The sequence below is a fragment of the Delphinus delphis genome, chromosome 2 (assembly GCF_949987515.2).
Source record: "Delphinus delphis chromosome 2, mDelDel1.2, whole genome shotgun sequence".
Classification (NCBI taxonomy): domain Eukaryota; kingdom Metazoa; phylum Chordata; class Mammalia; order Artiodactyla; family Delphinidae; genus Delphinus; species Delphinus delphis.
The window spans coordinates 1,121,346-1,143,201 of record NC_082684.1 but is presented as its reverse complement, the minus strand read 5'-3'; the positions used below and the strand labels follow the sequence as shown (position 1 = coordinate 1,143,201).

The 21,856-nt window shown below is 50.7% G+C and overlaps 1 protein-coding gene across 4 annotated transcripts in view; it reads right to left on the bottom strand.

The window, feature by feature from the left end:
• Positions 1–17,028, bottom strand: part of BRF1 (BRF1 general transcription factor IIIB subunit) — a 71,791-nt gene extending 54,763 nt beyond the window's left edge. The window contains exons 1-2 of one of the 4 annotated variants that reach the window (XM_060003809.1): positions 16,532–17,027; positions 8,293–8,373 (exon numbers count right to left, since the gene is read on the bottom strand). In XM_060003809.1, the coding sequence (XP_059859792.1) occupies positions 8,293–8,373; positions 16,532–16,715 (265 nt within the window). In that variant the 5' untranslated portion in view covers positions 16,716–17,027. Of the gene's footprint in view, positions 1–8,292; positions 8,374–16,531 lie in introns of all 4 variants that reach the window. The other 3 variants (XM_060003810.1, XM_060003811.1, XM_060003813.1) reach the window with 3 other exon arrangements.
• Positions 17,029–21,856: the final 4,828 nt, after the last annotated feature.

Genomic DNA, 21,856 nt, shown 5'->3' with positions numbered 1-21,856 from the left:
GCACAAAACTAACCTCAACAAATTTAAAACTACAGGAATTATTTCAAGGATCTTCTCTGACCAAAATGCCAATGAAACTAGACATCAACCACAGGAAAGAAATGAGAAAAAAAAAGAAGACTACATGAAGACTAAATAACATGCTACAAATACCTTAAGACAGACAACAATGAAAGCACAACCATACAAAATCTATGGGATACAGCATGAGCAATTCTTAGAGGGAAGTTCATAGCAATACAGGCCTTCAAAAAACAGGAAAAATCTCAAGTAAACAACCTAACCTACCACCTAAAAGAATTAGAAAAAGAAGAACAAACAAAACCTAAAGTCAGCAGAAGGAAGGAAATAATAAAGATCATGGAGGAAATAAATGAGATAGAGATTTTAAAAAATAGGGAAAAAAATCAGTAAAACCAAGAGCTGGTTCTTTGAAAGGGTAAACACAATTGGCAAACCTCTGGCCAGGCTCACCAAGAAGAAAAGAGAACCCAGATAAACATAATAAGAAATGAAAAAGGAGAAATCTCACCTGACACCGCAGAAATACAAAAAAAAAAAAAAAAATAAGAGAATACTATGAACAACTATACAGCAACAAATTTGACAACCTAGAAGAAATGAACAACTTTCTAGAAACATACTGCCCACCAAAACTGAATCAAGAAGAAATAGATGATTTGAACAGACCAATCACTAGAAGTGAAATAGAATCTGTTAACAAAACAAAACAAAACAAAAACCTCCCTACAAACAAAAGTCCAGGACCAGATGGCTTCACAAGCAAATTCTACCAAACATACAAAGATGAATTTATACCAATCCTTCTCAAACTCTTCCAAAAGAATAAAGAGGAGGGAACACTCCCAAAGACATTCTATGAAGCCACCATCACCTTGATACCAAAACCAGACAAAGACACCACCAAAAAAGAAAGTGACAAGCCAATATCTCTGATGAACACAGATGCAAAAATTCTCAACAAAATATTAGCAAACCGAATCCAATAACACATAAAAAAGATCATACAGGGCTTCCCTGGTGGCGCAGTGATTGAGAGTCCGCCTGCCGATGCAGGGGACACGGGTTCATGCCCCGGTCCGGGAAGATACCACATGCCGCAGAGCGGCTAGGCCTGTGAGCCATGGCCACTGAGCCTGCGCATCCGGAGCCTGGGCTCTGCAACGGGAGAGGCCACAACAGGGAGAGGCCCGCGTACCACAATAAAAATAAAAAAGATCATACACCACGACCAAGTGGGATTTATCCCAAGTTCACAAGGATGGTTCAACATTCGCAAGTCAATCAATGTAATACACCACATTAACAAAAGAAAAGTCCAAAACCACATGGTCATCTCAAATGATGCAGAAAAAGCATTTGACATGATTCAACATCCATTTATGATCAAAACTCTTATCCAAGTGGGAATAGAGGGAACATATCTCAACATAATAAAAGCCACTTATGACAAACCCACAGCCAATATAATACTCAACAGTGAAAAGCTAAAAGCCTTCCTGCTAAAATCTCAAACAAGACAAGGATGCCCACTCTCACCACTTCTATTCAACGTAGTATTGGAAGTCCTAGCCAGAGCAATCAGACAAGAAAAAGAAATAAAACGTATCTAAATTGGAAGGGAAGACGTAAAATTGTCACTACATGCAGATGACAGGATACTATATATCGAAAACCCTAAGGACTCCACACAAAAACTACTAGACCTAATAAATGAATTCAGCAAAGTAGCACGATACAAGACCAACATTCAAAAATTGGCTGCATTTCTTTACACCAACAATGAAATACCAGAAAGGGAATGTAAAAAAAAAATACCTTTTGAAATAACACCAAAAAATATATATATATACATATACACCTAGGAATAAACCTGATCAAGGAGGTAAAAGACTTATATGCTGGGAACTATAAAGCATTAATAAAGGAAATTAAAGAGGATTCAAAGAAATGGAAAGATATCCCATGCTGTTGGACTGGAAGAATCAATAGTGTTGAAAGGGCAGCACTATCCAAAGCAATCTACAGATTTAATGTGATCCCTATCAAAATACCCAGGACGTTTTTCACAGAACAGGAACAGATAACCCAAAAATTTATATGGAACCATGAAAGACCCAGAATTGCCAAAGCAATCCTGAGGAAAAAAAACACAGCAGGAGGCATAACTCGCCCAGACTTCAGACAATACTGCGAAGCTACAGTAATCAAAATGGTGTGGTATTGGTACAAAAACAGACTTACAGATCAATGGAACACAATAGAGAGCCCAGAAATAAACCCATACACCTACAGTCAATTAATCTTCGACAAAGGAGGCAAGAAAATAAAATGGGAAAAAGATAATCTCTTCAGCAAGTGGTGCTGGGAAAGTTGGACAGATGCATGTAAATCAATGAAGTTAGAACACACACTCACACCATACACAAAAATAAACTCAAAATAGCTTAAAGACTTAAACATAAGACATGACACCATAGGGACTTCCCTGGTGGCGCAGTGGATAAGACTCCATGCTCCCAATGCAGGGGGCCTGGGTTTGATTCCTAGTCAGGGAACTAGATGCCACATGCATGCCACAACTAAGAGTTTGCATGCCACAGCTAAGGAGCCTGCATGCTGCAACCAAGGAGCTGGTGAGCCGCAACTAAGGAGCCTGAGAGCTGCAACTAAGGAGCCTGCCTGCCACAACTAAGACCCGGCACAACCAAATAAATAAATAAATAAAGGACATGACACCGTAAAACTCCTAGAAGAGATCACAGTCAAAACATTCTCTGACATAAATTGTACCACTGTTGTCTTAGGTCAGTCTCCCAAGGCAACAGAAATAAAAACAAAAATAAACAAATGGGACCTAATCAAACTTACAAGCTTTTGCACAGCAAAGGAAACCAGTGATAAAGAATCTGCCTTCCAATGCAGGGGACTCGGGTAGATCCCTGGTCAGAGAATTAACATCCCACGTGCTGCTGGGCAACTAAGCCCTCACACCACAACTACTGAACTCGTGCACCTCAACGAGAGAGCCCATGCGCCGCAAACTACAGAGTCCACATGCCGCAACTAGAGAGAAGTCCAGCGCTGCAACGAAGAGCCCAAGCGCCACAAAGAAAGATCCTGCACACCTCAACAAAGATCCTGCGTGCCACAACTAAGACCCAATGCAGCCAAAAAAATAAAATAAATGTTAAAAATAAAGAATGTAAAAACGTATTAAAAAAAAAAAAGAACACACACGGCAGCCAAAATTGGAGATGCCAAACGTCCATGGATAGGAAAAGCAGATAAATAAGTTGTGGTATATTCACAAATGAAATCCTACGTGGCAATAAACAAACTGCTGAAATACACACACCAAAAGGACATTCTCTGTGATTCTAATTGTCTGAAGCAGAAAACCAAGTAAAACTAATCGACAGTGGGGAGCTTCCTGGGGTACAAGAAACATGCTCAACCACGATCTGAGCCCAGGCCTTAAGTCACACACATTAATCAAGCAGTTCACTTAAGGCTGGCATATTTTACGCACTTTACTATACATACGTTATACCAGGAAAAACAGACAAACAAAAAGAACAGAATAAAAAGTTTCCCTGAGAAATGCCTCCCATGTGAAAGGGTTCATCAAGTCAGTGACCAATGCTCCAGCCTAGAAGCATTTCAGAACTTCCAAGATAGACAGAAAACCCCAAAAGGGCCCAATTAAGCAAGAAAAAGAGAGGGAGACGGACACTCAGATTGGACCAAATCGCCTCGCTGGCACCCAGGATGCCCTTTCCACGCTAAGTGGGGCGCCCGCTCCAGCCCCGCCCAGGCACCCGGAGGGAAGAGTCCAGGGCTTCTCTCTCACTGAGCTGCACCTCAGTTGGGACCTGAGCACGTTCCCAATAAACCAGAGACGGCCCTAGAGACGGACCTGCGCGGGCACCACACCTCCAGGGAGGGAGGGGGGCCAGGAGGCGCAGACCCCCGCGTGAACGGAATCACAGTCCAAGCCGTCTGTTCCTCTCCCAACTCTCTTGTTTTCTAAGAAAGGCACCCAAAACCTAACACAAAGAGTAACAGCTGAAGTTAAATCCATAGATTTCAACCCAATCCAACAGACTGGGGGTGGGTGGTGGGAAGTGAAAAGACAGGAGTCTTCCCCGGGGGAGGACAACAGGTCAGCTCCGGTCCGGTCCGGAGAAAAGAGGCACCCTGTGGAGAGACGGCACCCCTCGGTCCCTGCAGCCCCCACCCAGACAGAGATAGGACGATAACACCGGGGAAGGCAGCCGAAGACAGGAGGGTACACCTACCACGGTGGGCGGAGGGAGGGCCAGCCCCTCCTCAGGGGCCAGGCCGCTGGCTGCTGACCCCAGGCAGGAGCCCAGGAAAGGTGTGAGGAGGACGACAGAGTAGGCTGCCCCCCAGGCTCTGGGCCTCCCCGAACAGCTGAGTGGGCTCCACCTTGGCCTCAGACCTCAGCGAGCCCGTTCCGAGGAGTCCGCGAGTTCTGCTTTGATTTTGTACTTAAACCAAGGGCTATCTGAAGTTTTTTTTAATTAGGTGGGTTATTTCTCTTCCTTTATTGCTAGTTTCCAGTTTCACTTCCATGAATACGTCTGCATGAATGCTGCTCTTTACAACTACAACTGATTTGAGTCCGATGTACCACCTACTCTAGGTTTTTGGAAATATATACGTTCTTTTTTTTTTCCTTATAAATTTATTTATTTATTTATTTTTGGCTGTGTTAGGTCTTTGTTGCTGCGTGCAGGCTTTCTCTAGTTGCGGCGAGCAGGGGCTGCTCTTCGTTGTGATGCGCAGGCTTCTCATTGCGGTGGCATCTCTTGTTGCCGGGCACAGGCTCTAGGCGTGTGGGTTTCAGTAGTTGTGGCACATGGGCTCAGCAGTTGTGGCTCGCAGGCTCTAGAGCTCAGGCTCAGCAGCTGTGGTGCATGGGCTTAGCTGCTCTGCAGCATGTGGGATATTCCCAGACCAGAGCTCGAACCCGTGTCCCCTGCATTGGCAGGCGGACTCTCAACCACTGCACCACCAGGGAAGCCCGGCAGGCGGATTCTTAACCACTGTGCCACCAGGGAAGTCTGGAAATAGATACATTCTCTACAGGGGATAAACTTCTTCATGTGCAGAAGATCTTAAAGTCAGCCACAGAGAAAAAGAAACATTATGTGACAGCCCCAGCTAGAAGAAAGCAGGTGGAAGCAGGCCAGCGCAAGTGGGATTGAAGGCCAGGGCACTACTTGAGCAAGGGAGACTCAGGCTACCAGCCAGGAATAATTGTGAATTTGTGTTCACTAAGGAGTTCCCTGGCGGCCTAGTGGTTAGGATTCCGGGCTTTCACCACCGTGGCCTGGGTTCAGTCCCTGGTTTAGGAACTGAGATCCTGCAAGCTGCACAGCACGGCCTAAATAAATAAATAAGTTTGTATGCGCTAAACTTCTATACACATAGTCTTAAAACAGGCAAAACAAAAGACCAACAAAACTATGGGTAGAAATGGACAAACCCACAATCGTCATGGAGATCTTAATATGCCCTTTCAGTGACAGACAGACAGACAAGCAGAACCAAAATCAGTGAGCACTGGGAGGAAATCTGACCCAAGTGACATGTACAGAACACCCCACTTTTTGCAGAAAAATATTTTCAAGCGCCCAAACTGATTGTAATTGACCATATGTTGGGCCATAACGCAAGCGTCAAATCATTTCAAAAGACTGAAATCCAACAGAGTATGAGCTCTAAACACAGAAGATTCAAGCTGGAAGAGCCAACAACACTAATAAACCCATGGGGTCAAAGGAAAAAGCTCAATGGAAAATTTAAAACATTTTGATGCGAGTCATAATTGGAAGCCCACCACCTGCCCTCACGGTAGTCAGCCGACGTGGATGTCAGCCCTACTGGACAGAGGAGTTGCTGGCCGAGTCTATGCTGGCCACTCCCATCCACAGCAGCAACAGGAGGCGGGTCCTCGAGAGCCAAGGAGAAGGTGACCAGCATATAGGTAAGGATGCTGGAACTCACCAAGCCCATCTTCCCAGCGTGCAAGTGAAGATCGCGGCGCTTAGGGACACGCCCAAGATGGAGGCACTCTTATGTGCCATAACCTTCCTGACAGCGTCCTCACAGAGTGTCTGAGAGGTCCCAGCAGAGGGTGTCCCTGCCTGAGCTCACCACAGCCAACATCACACTTAATGGTGAGAGACTGGACACTTCTCCTGAAATCAGGAATAAGACACCTGGATTCACCGTGGTGCTGGAGGTTCTAGCCAGGGCTGTCAGGGAAGAAAATTAAAAGGTGTCTAGGGCTTCCCTTGTGGTGCAGCGGTTGAGAGTCCACCTGCCGATGCAGGGGACGTGGGTTCATGCCCCGGTCCGGGAGGATCCCACATGCCGCGGAGCGGCTGGGCCCATGATCCATGGCCGCTGAGCCTGCGCGTCCGGAGCCTGTGCTCCGCAACGGGAGAGGCCACAGCAGTGAGAGGCCCGCGTACCGCAAAAAAAATAAATAAATAAAAGTGTCTAGATTAGAAAGTATAGCAAAGCTATATCTATTTTCAGATGTCGTGATCTTATATATAGAAAATTCTCAGGAATCCGCTAAAAAAACTATTATAATATGTGGGTTTTTCAAGGGCTGCAGGATACAAGATCAATATACAAATACCTCTCATATTTCTATACACTGGCAACAAACAACCAAAAAATGAAATTTAAAGAGCAATTCAATTTACAATAGTCAAAAAGAATAAAATATTTAGGAATAAATTTAGCAAAGAAATGTACAACTTATACTCTGAAAACCATAAAAATTGTTGAAACAAATTATGGAAGACCTAAATCAATGGAAAGACATTCCACGTTCAGGTCTCAGAAGACTTCATCTTGTTAAGACAGCAATACTCCCCGAATTGGTCTACAGAGTCAATGTAAATCCCTATCAGAATCCCAGTTGGCTGCTTTGCAGAAACTGACAAACTGAAACTAAAATTCATATGTAAATTCAAGGGACTCAGAATAGTCAACAAAACAATGTTAAAAATGAAGAACAAATTGGGAGGACTCACACTTCCTGATTTCAGAACTTGCTACAAAGATGCAATAACCAAAACAGTGTGATACTAGCAAAAGGACAGACACAGGCCAATGGAACAGAGGTGAGAATCCAAACCCTCACGTTTACGGTCACTGACGTTTGACAAGGGTGCCAACTGAATACAGTCTGTTCAGCAAATGATGCTGAGAAAGCTGGATATCCACACGCAACAGAGTGAAGTAGGGCCCTTACCTTACACTAGACACAAAAACTAAGAGGGGATCAAAACCTCAACCTAAGAGCTAAAACCACAACACTCAGACGGAAACATAAGCATAAATCTTTGTGATTTGGATTGAATCAGGCAACCTTTCTTACGACACAAAAAGCACAGGCAACAAAGGAGTAAATAAACCGCACATCATCAAAATTGAAAACCTTTGTGCTTCAAAGCATACCACCAAGAGAGTGAAGAAACCCACAGAACGGGTGAAAATTTTCTGCACGTCATATAACTGATAAGAGAGACTTGTATCTAAAACACATAAAGAATTTTTACGATTCAATAAGAAGACAAATAACCCAATTAAAAACAGGCCAAGGTTTGTTTTGTTTTTTTTTTAGCGGCACTTGGGCCTCTCACTGCTGTGGCCTCTCCCGTTGCGGGGCACAGGCTCTGGACGCGCAGGCTCAGTGGCCATGGCTCACGGGCCCAGCTGCTCCGCGGCATGTGGGATCTTCCCGGACCGGGGCACGAACCCGCGTCCCCTGCATCGGCAGGCGGACTCGCAACCACTGCGCCACCAGGGAAGCCCCCAGGCCAAGGTTTGAACAGACATTTCTCCAATCTGTTGTGGACTGGGATGGTTACAAAATACAACAAAAGTGGCACCACACATCAAACTGCTATAAATTTGTTTTTCCTGTGCTTATCGCGACTGAAACTGTAACAGGTGTGGGCCCGTTAGGGTCCAGAGACCTCAGAGTAGCCCTGGCAGAGAGCCCCTACAGGAGGCCCAGGGCACTGCAGGGCACCCAGGCAGGGTCCTGACGACCCGGGGAGGGGACTCCGCCAACAAGTCCTCCCAGATGTGGGGCCTGCACTGGCTTGGTGACAAGGATGCGGGGGGTCACGGCAGGCTGTCGCTCTTATCCTTCGTCCCACGTCCCTGTCCCGCCTCAGGAGCCCACCCTCTTCCAGCAGCACCCACGGCGGGAAATACCGTTCTGCAGGGTCTGTGCTCTTGACTCCTTTCCCAGGTTCACGTGGAAGCCGCCGCCCAGGGTCGGGGTTTTGCCAGCACCTGGAGACACAAATCAGACTCATGAGCCGACACTGGGCAGAGATCTGTGTCAACAGCCCTTTCGTGCATCAGTGTCTCTGGAGCAAGACTCAGAGCAGCAGGCAGCAGCGAGCATCCCACCGCACCACTCACACCTCTGCCTTGCTGACAGGGTCGTGGCCTTGACCTGGAGCCGAGGGCGTGGACCATGCCCATCTGCATTCTCTAACCATGTCCCAGAAGAGACTGTCACACAGCTCTCCCAACTATGGCCCAGGCCTGGCCCGGCCCAGCCCAGCCCCTCACCTTGGCCCTCTGCGGGCCGTGGGCCAGCCAATTCACATTTATTATCGCATCCATCTCCCAGGGGGCGGGGGGGTGGGCAGGAGCCAGTCTGCAGGAGACGCTCGCACCTCTACCCATCTGTGTGCTGCCCGCCCACAGAGCAGCAACCTAGGAAGCCCTGGAACCCAACGCGTAGCTATAGCTGCACCTACGGGCGCTCTGTTCTGAACCTCCCACCAACGGCAAGCCCCCCCAGGACGTCTCACATGCTCCACTCTGCAAGGCTTCAGGGCGGGGACTTCTGCCCTGATACCCTGTGAAGACAGCCAGGTGGACATCCAGATTGTTCACCAGGCTTACAAACCACAGCGCTGAAGCGCGATCTTCAAACGAGCGCCACGCCTAAGTGAGGGGCGCAGGCGGCCAGGCACAGGCGGGGGAGCGGGGAAGCGCTGCGCATCCCACAGGCCAGTGTGTCTGTTACGAAGTACAGAGCAAAGGATTAGAGGCTCCTGAAGTTAGGGAACACGACCTCACACTGTTAGCCACGTGGGGGAGGTAAGGGTGCAGGGCCTGCTGGAGGATGAAATGGAAACTCAGAAGTGACAGGGATCTGGGAAGCCAGATCACTGAAGTCTGAGAATAGGCCCCTGAGGAGAACACGTGGCCCACCTCCTGGGGCCAGCAGGGACCTCTGGGTCATCCATAGGCCGGCTACCAGCACAGACAGCGGAGAACAAGTCGGCCTTCGGCTTCTCTGTGACTGCAACCAAATCCCAAACCAGCACCAACAAGATTCTTTAAGGATCTCAGCAAAACGATTCGAAAGGTCAGCTGGGAAAGAAAGAGATCAGATGGGCTAAGGAAACTTTGAAACGAGCAACAAGTAGGCCTGGCTGGGCAGTTAGTGGGCTACGAGCAGCTGGAAGCAGCGGGAGCACAGCAGGGGGCTGGCCGGCTGGTGGCCCCAGCACCCAGCGTCCCCGCCTCAGCAGCTTCCCTGGGGCTCAGGCCCAGGGCTGGGCAGCGTCCCCCACCAACTCCTGTGGTCCGACGGTGGGGTCTAGGCGCCGGCCCCTGTGGGTACTGGCAGGGAGCCCATCGCTCCCTCACAGTAGGATGTGGAGCCTGGGGACAGGTGGCGGTGCCTGGGGAAGGTTTTGCTGTCACCCTGGGTGTGTTGGCTTTCTATCACTGCCCTGACAAGTTACCACAAACTTAGTGTCTTCAAGAAGCTGGCCATAGAGGGCAGGGAGGGAGAGGGCCAGGCAGGGCACACTGGGGGCCTGGAGAGGGCCAAGAGCAGTGCAGGGCCCAGGGGAGACCTGTCCACCCGGCCCAGAAATGAGGAGCCTCCAACACTCCAGTGTTACCTCTGACTCTGCAGAAGCCCGACGTGGGCTCACCGGCCTGAGACTGGGGGTCTGCATCTTGTACCCCCCTATTTTGTGGCGGCTTTTATACCCTTCAGGATTGTTATATTTGTGATCTTTTGGACGTAGGAACCACTGAAGAAGGCCACAACCCCTCAGCCCCCTGACGAGGACGGCCACATTTTGACCTGCGTGCAGTGCTGCCCAAATTTTATTTGAGAAAAAGGAAAAAAAATCACCACATTGTTTTAGCGGAAATCAGCACATGTTTTAAGCAAACAATTACAATAATGTTGCATTAGAAAAAGAACAACGTAAGGGTATAAATCCCCTGAAGCCCCACCTTCCAGGCATGAGGACCCTGGGGGGCCTTCCTCCCAGCCACCTCTCCCTGCTTAGACACAGATGGGAAGCGACCAGGGCAGGTCACCCGAAGATGCTGCTGAGTAAGAGCAGAGCCTCGTTCTGGGTGAGCGTTAAAGGCACGGCAAGACCTTGAGAGGTCACGCCCTCCCCTCACCCTCTCCCCTCACTCCCCCCCTGCACTCTCTGCAGGCGCTCCCCCCTGCACTTCCAGGACCTCTGTTTCCTGCTGCGGTGCTGTCCTTCCCTGTCTCTCCCCAACGCCCCAGTCACGCTTCCTGGGGCTGCTCCGGCCCCACCTGCTCTGGGGGCTGATGCTTCCTGCCCCCGTGCACACTCACACACACTCACATATACACACACACCACCCTGGTGCTCTCCAAGGCCCTTGTACGTAGCCTCAGTCCTGCATGTGCTCCCAGGAGAAACAGGGACTAAGTCCTGGCAAGGAAGGTGCCTTACTAGGTCCGGCCAGCTGGGGGAAGGGGGGGGCAGGTCAAAACCTGCTTGCCAAATGGATGCATATTCTTTTATTCAACAAATACTACCCACTGGGGATTTGGTTACAGTAGATAACATCTGGAAAGCAGTGGTGGAGCCTATGAAAAGTGCTTATTCAGCAAATCTCAAATAGCTAACACCACGGGGCTAGGGTCCCCTGAAGCGTGAAAGAAAGCTTGCGTACCACCTCTGACCAAAACCATCAATGCACGCTGTACTTGTCTTTCAGATGCCCATCATATTATTCCCTCTACTTCTAAAAACATTTGATATTTTCTATAACAAGATCCTGTAACAAACAAGATACAACCAGCTACATCTAACAAGTAGAAGTTGCAGTTCTTATCAGCACAGCCGGGCCAAGACTGCCCCCTTGTGGACAGCAGGGGAGGGGCCGGAAATTCCACCCAGATGCACCTGTGCCCCTCCCAGCTGTGGCTGCAAAAGCAAGAAGGTGCAAAGGCCTGACCCCTGCAACTTGGTGGGGGGGGCGGGGGGTGCTTCTCGGCCACTCTGAGCACTGAGGACAAAGCCAGCAACACCAACACCCCAAGACCACAAACAGAAAAGCAGCACAAAGCCCCGTCCTCCAGTTCACGCACGGATCCCTCCCACATGGGTAAGCAAAACCTTTCCTAAGTCTGTATTCATTTCATTTAAAGTGAGGGGTTTCTGTCACTGCTGTGAAACTCCTTTTAAGGGGGGACAACTGCACGAGGTCCAGCTGGGCGGTTCCAGGACGGAAGAGAAATCCAGTGGCCCCTCGACCTGAGCTCGGACGTTGGCATAACTCCCCTAAGGCACCCGAAACACTCAGCAAGTCCACCTTGAGCCCCGGGCATGGGGCCGTGGCTGGACACATACCTCTTGCGGTCGGTGAATCAACAGCTAAACAGTGGCGGCAGCCTAAACTTCTGTCAACCAGACACAGCTCCTGAAGAGCCTGTTTCGTCACGATTAAGAGTCTGATTATGGAAACCACGCAGCATGCAGCATGGCAGGTGATAAAAGCAGCAAATGACATTTTAGGAACAACATTCCTCTCACGCAAGTGCCTCCAGGACAAAACTCGGCCATTTCCTGAGAGCAGGTCCCTTCCCGCAGGGACTCAGTGGGGCTCTGAGGGGCCACAAGATAGAAACAGAGATGCAGAACCTCTGAAACTCCAGGACCAGAGCTTGCCCAGGACACCTGGTAGGCTGTGCCCGAGAGAACCCTCTCCGGGCAGGGCACAAGCCAGGCAGAGGGCAGGTGGGTCTGCTGTTCTTTAGGACCCAGGGAGCTGCCCCAGCGAGCAAGAGAGGCTCCACCCCCACCAGAGCTGGGCACCAAACCTTCCTCATCGTTTTACGCATGGAAAGCACCTCATTACTCATAACCACGAGAACACTAGCACTTACAGACACCTTGACTTCAGGGACAAAGTTTGCAGCGATTAAAAGCTGTGGTCATGGAACCCATGGGGGTGCACCCCAGAAGAGGAAGGGAAGGATCCAGGGAAGCAGGAGCTCCCTCTGCCTCTGGGTTTCATCCTGGGGGAGCAGCAGGTACAGCTCCCGGGAGGGGCCCACGGGCTCACTGTGCACCATCAACTGCACGGGACACCCAGGGGAAAGACCTGCTGTCCTCGAGACCTTCAGCACCGACACCAGGGACGGGATGCTGGCGTGGGCCTGTGCCAGGAAGCCCTACTCTGCCCCTGAGCTCCTTGATGCTCTGGTGAGCCCTTCCCCCATGACTCAGCAGGACCCTCCTCAGGCCCGCAGAGGCCCAGCTGCCCCAGCTCTGCCCACCACCTTGCCATCCTGCAGTCCTCACATCCAACCCTTCTCTCAGCCACGCCCATCCCCTCACCAGCTGTCCATCAACTGAAAGACACAGCCCAGACGTCCCCAGCACCACCCTAGCTGCCACCACTCTGCGAGTCCAGCCTGGGACACTGGACTCACACTTTGCCGGTCCTCAAACATCTACCAGGGGACCCAGGGGGACTGGGATTCTTCGCCTCTGGACCCTGGGCCTGGGTCACAGTCAGAAACCCAGCTGGTGACAGGGCCGCTGGCCACAGGGCCCTGACGTCTAATTTACATATTCTCAAGTGAACTGAGGAGCTAACCATCCGCCACTCCTTCTCGAAGAGTAAACAAGAACGCTTAAGAAAGACAGAGGCCCTGGGCGCTGCACAAGGGCACCCCAGAGAGAAGGCCCAGCTTCCAGGATGAGGCTGGAGCAAAGGAAGAGCTGGGGGGCCAGCTGGGCATACACTCCGCACCAGGGAGGCTGACAGCAGCCAGAGCCGACTACCAGGGCGGCTGCTGTTGTGATGGGGAAGGGAGGAGGCCAGGAGTCTGGGAGGGATCCACCCAGGGGAGGGAGGGGCTGCTGGAGGAGGCAGCACCCCTCGCCCCTCCCTCTCCGCCCTCTACACAGGAGCTGAGAACCCACAACCCCTGCAGCGCTTCCCTCCAGAGAGTGAGCCCACCGGACAGAGCCAGCCCGGGTTCATACCACCTTTAAATCACACCACCAAAGGGCACCCAGCTCTGAGCCTGTGCTCACAGGCCGTGGGACCAACGTCACTGCCCACAGGTGGCAGCACATCTCTCACGTCCAGGACTCCTCTGCACCCAGCTTTGTCGTCTGCAGTGAGGACAGGCTGTCATCAGGTACAAGGGATGCACTCAGCACAGTGCCTCCCATGGGAAACCCTAAGTGTCAGCTACTATGATTATTCCTTCTTACTGTCGTTGTTACTCTCTTCCCAACAGGCATCAAAGTCTTGGATGACTGAGGGGGCAGTTTGGCAACATGTGACAAAGCTGCAAACACAGTGCCAGGGAGACTCCGCCACAGCAGTCCCAGGAAATTGCTCAGGAAGGACACAAAGACGAAAAAAAAACAAAGAACAACAAAAAAAAGAACACAAAGACGTGTGCCATGCAGAAAACAGGAGAAAAAAAGCAATGAAACCCAAAACCGGTTCTTTGGAAAGATCAAAAAAATTGATAAACTTCCAGCAGGAGAAACAAAGGGAAAAAGAGAGAAAGATGCAAAACACCAATATCTGAAAGGAAAATGAGACACCACTACAGACCCTGCGGACATCCAAAGAATAAGGGAATAGTACCAACAACTCTACGTGCATAAATTCAGCAACTTAGATCAAATGGACCAAATCCTCAAAACGACAAACTCACCCGACATGAAAGAGATATTCTAAAATATAAATAAAACCTACAACTATTAAAGAAACTGAACCTGTAATTAAAAACTTCTGAAAAAGAAACCTCCAGGCCCAGATAGCTACACCAGTAGATTCCACCAAACAGTCAAAGAAGAAATAACACCAATTCTACACAATCCTTCCAGAAAACAGAAGAGAAGGGAACATTTCCCAACTCATTCCAGGAGGCGCATTACCTTGATATCAAAACCAGACAAAGACATTACAAGAAAATTGCACACTAATATACCACATGAACATAAATGTAAGAATCCCCAACAAAATATTAACAAATCTAATTTAGCAACACATACAAAGAATAATACCCAATGATCAATTGGGTTTACCCTAGGAATGCAAAGCACGTTGAACATTCAAAAACCAGCCACACTGACAGACCAAGGAAGAAAAACAAAACTCATCATCCACTCATGATAAAAACTTTCAGCGAACTAGGAGTGGAAAGAGAACTTCCTCAACTTTACTGATGAAGAACAGGTACCAAAAACCTATAGCTAACATCATATTGCGTGGGAGGAGAGTGAATGCTTCCCTCTAAGACTGGGAAGAAGGCAAGCATGTCTGCTCAAAAGCAAGAAACAGAAACAAAAGAAAGAAAACAGCTCCTATTTATAGATAATATGATTGTCTACATCAAGAATCCCAAGGAATCTATTTTTAAAAATACTCCTAGAACTAATAAGTTTAGCAAGCTCACAGGAAACAGGCCAATGGCAGAAATCAACCGTATTCCTATATGCCAGCCATGAACAACTGAAAACTGAATTTCTGAAAAATACTATTGACAACAGCTCTATTTGGGTCTCAGGTAAACATCTAAAATATGTACAGGAGCTATATGCTGAAAACTTCAAACGATGATGGAAGATCAAAGGAAACCTAATGAATGGAGAGACATCTGTGCTCATGGACTGGAAGACGCAATATAGTAAAAATGTCAAATCTCTCCACATTTATCAAGAGATTTAATGCAATTCCAGTCAAAGCCCCAGCAAGATTTTTTGTAAATATACACAAACTTATTCTAAAATTGAATGAAAAGGGAAGGGAACTACAATAACTAAAACAATCCTGAAAAGGAAGAGCAAAGCTGGAGGAATCACAACATCTGATTTCAAGACTTACTACCGGGGGCTTCCCTGGTGGCGCACTGGTTAAGAATCTGCCTGCCAACGCACGGGACACGGGTTCGAGCCCTGGTCTGGAAAGATCCCACATGCTGCGAAGCAACTAAGCCCATGTGCCACAACTACTGCTCCTGTGCTCTAGAGCCCACGATCCACAACTACTGAGTCCGCGTGCCTAGAGCCCATGCTCTGCAACAAGAGAAAAGTACAATCCATGAAAGAAAAAAAATCAATAAAGTGGACTGCATCAAATTTTAAAACTTTTAATCAAAATTTTAAACTTCTGCTCTGCAAATCACGTATCTAACAAAGGACTTGTAACTACAATATTTAAAGAATGCTCAAAACTCAACAGTAAGGAAACAAACAACCTGAATATAAAATGAGCAAAAAGCTACTTGAACAGACATTTCAGCAAGGGGGATTAAGGGATGGCAAACAAGCACATTAAATGCTGTTTAACATCACTATGCATTAGGGAAATGCATCAACACGGAGATGAGGCACCACAACACACTAAAAACACACCCAAAATATATATAAATACTGAGACAACACCAAGTTCTGGTGAAGCAATTAGTGAGAATGCAAAACGGTGCCAGCCACATTGAAAATCCATTTGGTGGTTTGTTATAAAGTTAAACATACGGCTACCATCCACTCCTGGGTAACCACCCTAGAGAAATGAAAACCTATGTCCACGGAAGAAGCCATCCTCGAAGTTTTTAGCAGCTCTATTCATAATCACCCCCAACTGGAAACAAACCAAAGGTCCTTCAGCAAATCGTGGGCCGTGCACAGGAAGGAGCCCAGATCCTCGCAACAGCCTGGGCGAATCCCAAAGGCACAGGGCTGAGGGACAGATGCCAGTCTCCGAAGGTGGCCCACGGGCTGGTTCCATTTACGCGGCCTTCCTGAAAAACAAGACTGCAGGGACGGAGGGCAGCTGCCGCTGCGGGGAGGCGTGGGGCTGTGGAACTCTATCCTCGCTGTGGTGTTACTCGAATCCAAATGTGTTTAAATTCATACAACTGTAACCCGAAAGGAGCTGGATCGACTATGATGACTGAGAGAGGGGACACGCTGACGTCCGCGACCCCCAGATTCAAACAACTGTCCCCCCAAGGAGCGAAGGGACTGCGCTGAGGGGGATGGGCCACGACCCCGACCCCAGGCCGCATCCTGTCCCCTGTTCCGGTAAGTTCCGTTACTAAAGCCAGAACCGCACACGCACGGAGGCCACTGGCCACGCGGTCCTCCGCCCCGCCAGCCCCGCCGGGACCCACCGTCCAGCGACACGAACTGGCCCACGGCCGACGAGCCTCCGCCGCTGTTCTCCACGAACTGCACCTCGGACACGATGATGTTGTCCTCGAGCACCGAGCCGCAGCCGGTGCACACGGCGTCGCCGCGCGCCGCGTCCAGCTCGATGTCGGTGCCGCCGCAGCCGCGGCACACGCGGCCAGTCATGCCGGCGGCTCCAGGCCGGGCCCCCGCCCGCCGGCCCCGGCCCCAGTCAGCCCGCCGGCCCGCGCGTCCGCCGGGCCCGTCCGCGGGCCCGTCCGCAGCCGCGTCCGCGCCGCCCAGACTCTCGCGAGGCCGCCGCCGCCGCCGAGCCCGCCGATTCGCAGCGGCAGATTCGCCGCGCGGGCCGGGACGGCGCTGCCCGCCACGGTCGCGCCCCGCGGAACGGGCACGGGCTCCGGGGCCGCGGCGAAGACGGGACTACTCGAACCCGCGGCCTCCGGGCCAGGACGCAGCCACCAGGCCTCGGAACTTGGGACCTACAGTCCGCAACGGCAGCGCGCCAGCAGCAGGAGGAAAGGCTGAGCGGCCTGCGGGGGCGGGGCCAGATGGGCGGGACCGCGGTTTGTGGGCGGGGCCTTAGGAGCGAGAGCAGGGGAGTGGTGGGCGGGACCTGAGGGCCTTATGGGCGGGACCAGGGACTGTGGGCGTACCTTGTGGGCGGGGCCTCAGGCGGGGTCTGAGAAGCAGAGCTCTGCGACGGATTGGCGCAGGTTGAGGGTGGAGACCCTCGCCCGGGACCGCCCGCCACCGCCCGCCACCGCCCGCCCCTCCCTCCGGGCTTGTGGGCAGGCTCCGCGGCTCTTAGTGGCTCCGCGGGCTCCGTCTGGCGGTGCCCTTACGCCCCCATGCAACCCCGCCCCTGTTGTGTGGACCCCCCCCGTGTCTCCCCACCCCCTGACAGTCACTTGTGCCACCTGTGGTTACCGGTGTCATCACGTTTCTGTGTCCCTCTACCCGCGCCCTCAGTTACCTTCAGGTGCCATTCACGGTCGCCGAAACACCCATGCGGTCCCCGGGAATGAGCCTGAAAAGAAATGTGCAAGACGACATTTTTTTTTTTTTTTTGGCCGCGCGGCTTGCGGCATTTCAGTTACAGGGACCGAACCCGGGTCGCAGGAGTGAAAGCCCAGAATTTTAACCGCTAGGCCAACGGGGAACTCCCAAGACCACGTTTTTCAAAAACCGTTAAACCTTGACTGTAGGATTGACAGGAGCTCTAACTGAATTAGAAAATGCCTTATTCCCACTTGAAAGCAATGTTGTAAATACTTAAAATCTTCACGAGTCAGTTTGTAAAGTCGATTTAATCCCCACCAAAATGTCAACAGGATTTTCAAGTGACTTGATAAGCTGACCCTAAAGTCATCTGGAAGAGATACTGCACAAGAACAGTCAAGAAAATTCTAAAAAGGACTTTCCTGGTGGCGCAGTGGTTAAGAATCCACCTGCCAATGCAAGGAAAACGGGTTTGAACCCTGGTCCGGGAAGATCCCACATGCCGTGGAGCAACTAAGCTCGTGCACCACAACTACTGAGCCTGCGCTCTAGAGCCCGCGAGCCACAGCTACTGAGCCCATGTGCCAGAACTACTGAAGCCTGCGCACCTAGAGCCTGTGCTCCGCAACAAGAGAAGCCACCGCAATGAGAAGCCTGTGCATCACAACGAAGAGTAGTCCCCACTCACCACAACTAGAGGAAGCCCATGCGCAGCAACGAAGACCCAACGCAGCCATACATAAATAAATTTATTTAAAAAAAAAAAAGAAAATTCTAAAAGAAGAGGAAAATTGCCCTTCTGTATATCAAAGTATTATATCAAATTACATCCATTAAACCACGAGGTATTTGTACAGGGACAAGTGGAATAAAACCAGGAGTCCAGAAACAAACCCAACTATACACGGAAATTTAGGGGCCTCAATCATTGTGGAAAAGACAGACTTTTCAGTGGGGCTGGGGTTTCCGTTTAGAGGAGGAAAAGGGTAAATTGAGCCCCGACCTCACCCTGTTCTAAAAATAAATCCCAAATGGCATTAAATGCTGAACTTAGAAACAGAACTGCAATGACTCCTGGAATAAGATACAAGAGGGTATTGTAAACCTGCAGAGGATCTCTGTCATGATGGGAGGGTGCCTGGCCTCTGAGCCCCATTGATGTGTGGCTCATCATCGCCTCACCCTGCAGGTGGCCGCCCTCACCGCAGGGTGTGGACAGTCGAGCCGGTTAAGCTAGAAGACAGTGCATGTATGGTCGGGACAACATAGTCTTTTGTTGGAAGGACAGAGCAGAATTTTGGTCACCGGTCTCATGCTGAGGAAACAGAGGTTGCTGCAGTGATGACCCTTGTCTTCGTGCCCCCACGCACACATGGATGTTCCCCAAGGGGCATCACTGGAGCGCAGAGTATTCCTACGCTCAACACACCACACATGGGCAAACTGATCCCCAAAATTGTCCCATGAAATTACTGTCTCCTAGTTCAATACTGTTCCACATTTTGGCCAACTTTTTGTATGCTCATTATCAATTGCTGTCTAACAAATAACCACAAAAGTTCGCGGCTTCAAATGACAAACTTATCATCTCACAGTTTCCGTGGGTCAGGGGTCTGGGAGAGGCTTCGTGGGACAGTTCTGGCCCGGGGTCTCCCGAGGTCACGGCCAAAGTGTTGGCCAGGGCCGCGACCTCTGAAGACTTGGCCGGAACTAGGGGCTCTGCCTCCAAGCTCCCTCACGTGGCTCCTGGTGGGGCCTGAGCGCCTCACCCGGCAGCCCCCACAGCGTCCTCACAGGGGCGCCGGGGGCCGGGACCCACAGGACAGGAGATGCGAGGCTTGGCTGACCAACCTGCCAGTGCCGTCGCTGCACCAGCTCCACCTGGGCGTCCTACCCACACCCGAGGGAGGAGGACCCGGAACATGTTTAAAAGCGCCACTGGCCGCCCCCCTGACCCGACCTGACACACACACGGGGCACCAGACGTCCAGCGCCACCCTGGGCGCCCAGACCCCTGCAGGCTTCCGAGGGAGGGGGAACAGCGCGGGGACCCCACTGCAGCCAGCGCGGGAGAGACCTGGGGTCCGGGAGCCCCGAGAGTGCCTCGCGACCCACACAGAGGAGGGAAGTGTCCAGAACAGAGAGCCAGGCCAGCCCCGGACGAGCAGATGCGGAGGACGCTGGACGGCTGTCTCCCTCCCACACCTGTCACCCGATAGAGGGAAGGAGGAGAGGCTGCCCGGGCATGGGGCGGGGCTCCCCAGCCATCTGGGCCCTGAGTCAGAGCAGTGGGCTCCCAGGCCCCACCTGGAGCACCAGGCTGGAGGGCGCCTCCCTCCCGAGGCCGAGGTGCAGGCTGCAGGCCTGGGGGGTGGGGGGGGCGGTGCTGGAGAGACACCTGCCTGCCTTGCAGGGAGTCCTGGGGGCAGGTGGCTTTTCTCCTCCCCATCCCTCGGGGAGAGGGGTGGGGGGTCGACCCCGGGGTCTTGTGAGGAGACATGGGGGCGCCTGGAGGAGGGAGCCCGCCCCTCGCCCTGGCTGGGAACCTGCCCAGCTGCCGGAATCCTCGGTGTGGACGCCCGAGGTGGGGATGTGAGAGGGTGTGGGGGGCTTGACGAGTGTAGAGTGCACGAGGGACCCTGCAGCCTGGCCGCTGCCCTCGGTGGTGGGACACAGGTGGGAGCAGCTGAGCAGCTGGAGAGGGGACAGGGCCCTGCGGGAGTGGCCACGCTGCCGGCAACCAAGATAGAATTGGAAGCTGTCAGTCATTTCCCTTCAGCAATTTCAAGGCTCATTCCATGGTCTTCTTTGCATCATTTCTGTTGAAAAAGTCTGTTTTTTATCTGTTTTGTTGCACTTTGAAGTTAAGCTACAATTTTTTTCCTGGATGCTTTTAAAATTTTTAAATCTCTTTCTAGGATTCCAATTACACCCATGTTAGATTTTTGCTATGTCCTATATGCCTCTGTATTTTGACACATTTTTTTTTCCCCTTCTTGTTTCTATCTGGGTATTTTCTACTTATGTAATTTCCATTTCACCAATCCTCTCTTCTGCTCTGTGTAATCTGCTTTTAAAACCATCTATTCTGTTGCTCACGTTCCTCATACTATACTCTGTATTTTAAATTCTTTTCTCCCCTCCTTGTTTCCATCTGGGTATTTTCTACTTACATAATTTTCATTTCACTAATCCTCTCTTCTGCTGTGTGTAATCTGCTTTTGAAACCATCTATTCTGTTGTTCATTTCAGCTATTTTATATTTCAGTTCTAGAATTTTCATGATTATTTTTCTTTAGATTTCAATTCTCTGATGAAATTCTCCATTTTTAAAATTTATTTTCTTGAATATATTAATCACCTTTTAAGGTTCATTCTAATCATTCCAATATTGGTGACCTAACGATTTATGTCTGTCGTTTTTCTTGGCTTATGTGAAATCGTTTCCTGGCACACCTGGTAATTTTGGACTAAATGATGATCGTTGTAAAGAAAAACTGTGAGGCTCGGAGATGTTTTTGTTATTCAGAGAGAATTTATTTTCCTTCGGTGAGTCACACAGGTGGGGGCGACCTATACCTTGATGCAATCAGGCGCTGATAGGATTCCAAGCTTTACTCCAGGCTTTGCAGCGTTCTCTGCCTTCCTGCTTTTCAGGCACCTTCTTTCAAAGGCAGTTGTCTCTGTGTCTGTCACCTTACCACACCTGATTAAAACACATCTCGGGTACATTTGAGATGGGCTGGGACCTGGGACCCTTTGCTGCAGGGCTTGCACCTGGACACACCTCTCCTCCGGCAACGAAATACAAAGAAACTATAAGGGACTGAAAATAAATGTGTGCATGCAAACAGCTGGGGCAAATTATGGACAAGATACAAAAAGACCAAAAAGCCCAGCTGATGCTTCTGAAGAGCCCAGCGCAAAAGCAGGGTACTGCGCATGCCTGCTGCACACAGCACCGCCCGAGGGCAGGCAAACTACCTCAGCCACCCCTGCAGCCTGACCCCTGGACACGCCCCTATCCTTACCCGTTAGAAGGAACCAGCTTGCCCTACGTCGGGGAGCAAGTAAGGGGGCCTGCTACTTCTCCCTCTCCCCTGCTGTAGCAGGGGCCCCAGTAAAGCCTTGCGTGAATTTCTTGCCTGGCCTCTGATCAATTTCTGTCGACTAAGGAGGGCAAGAACCCTGCTCGGTAACACAATAACACATTCACAACACTTCCCCACCGTGTGGCGGTCAGCACAGGTGAGAGGACCGGGCTGGGCACGCAAGCTTCCATCACCGCACCTGAAAATCAGCAGCTC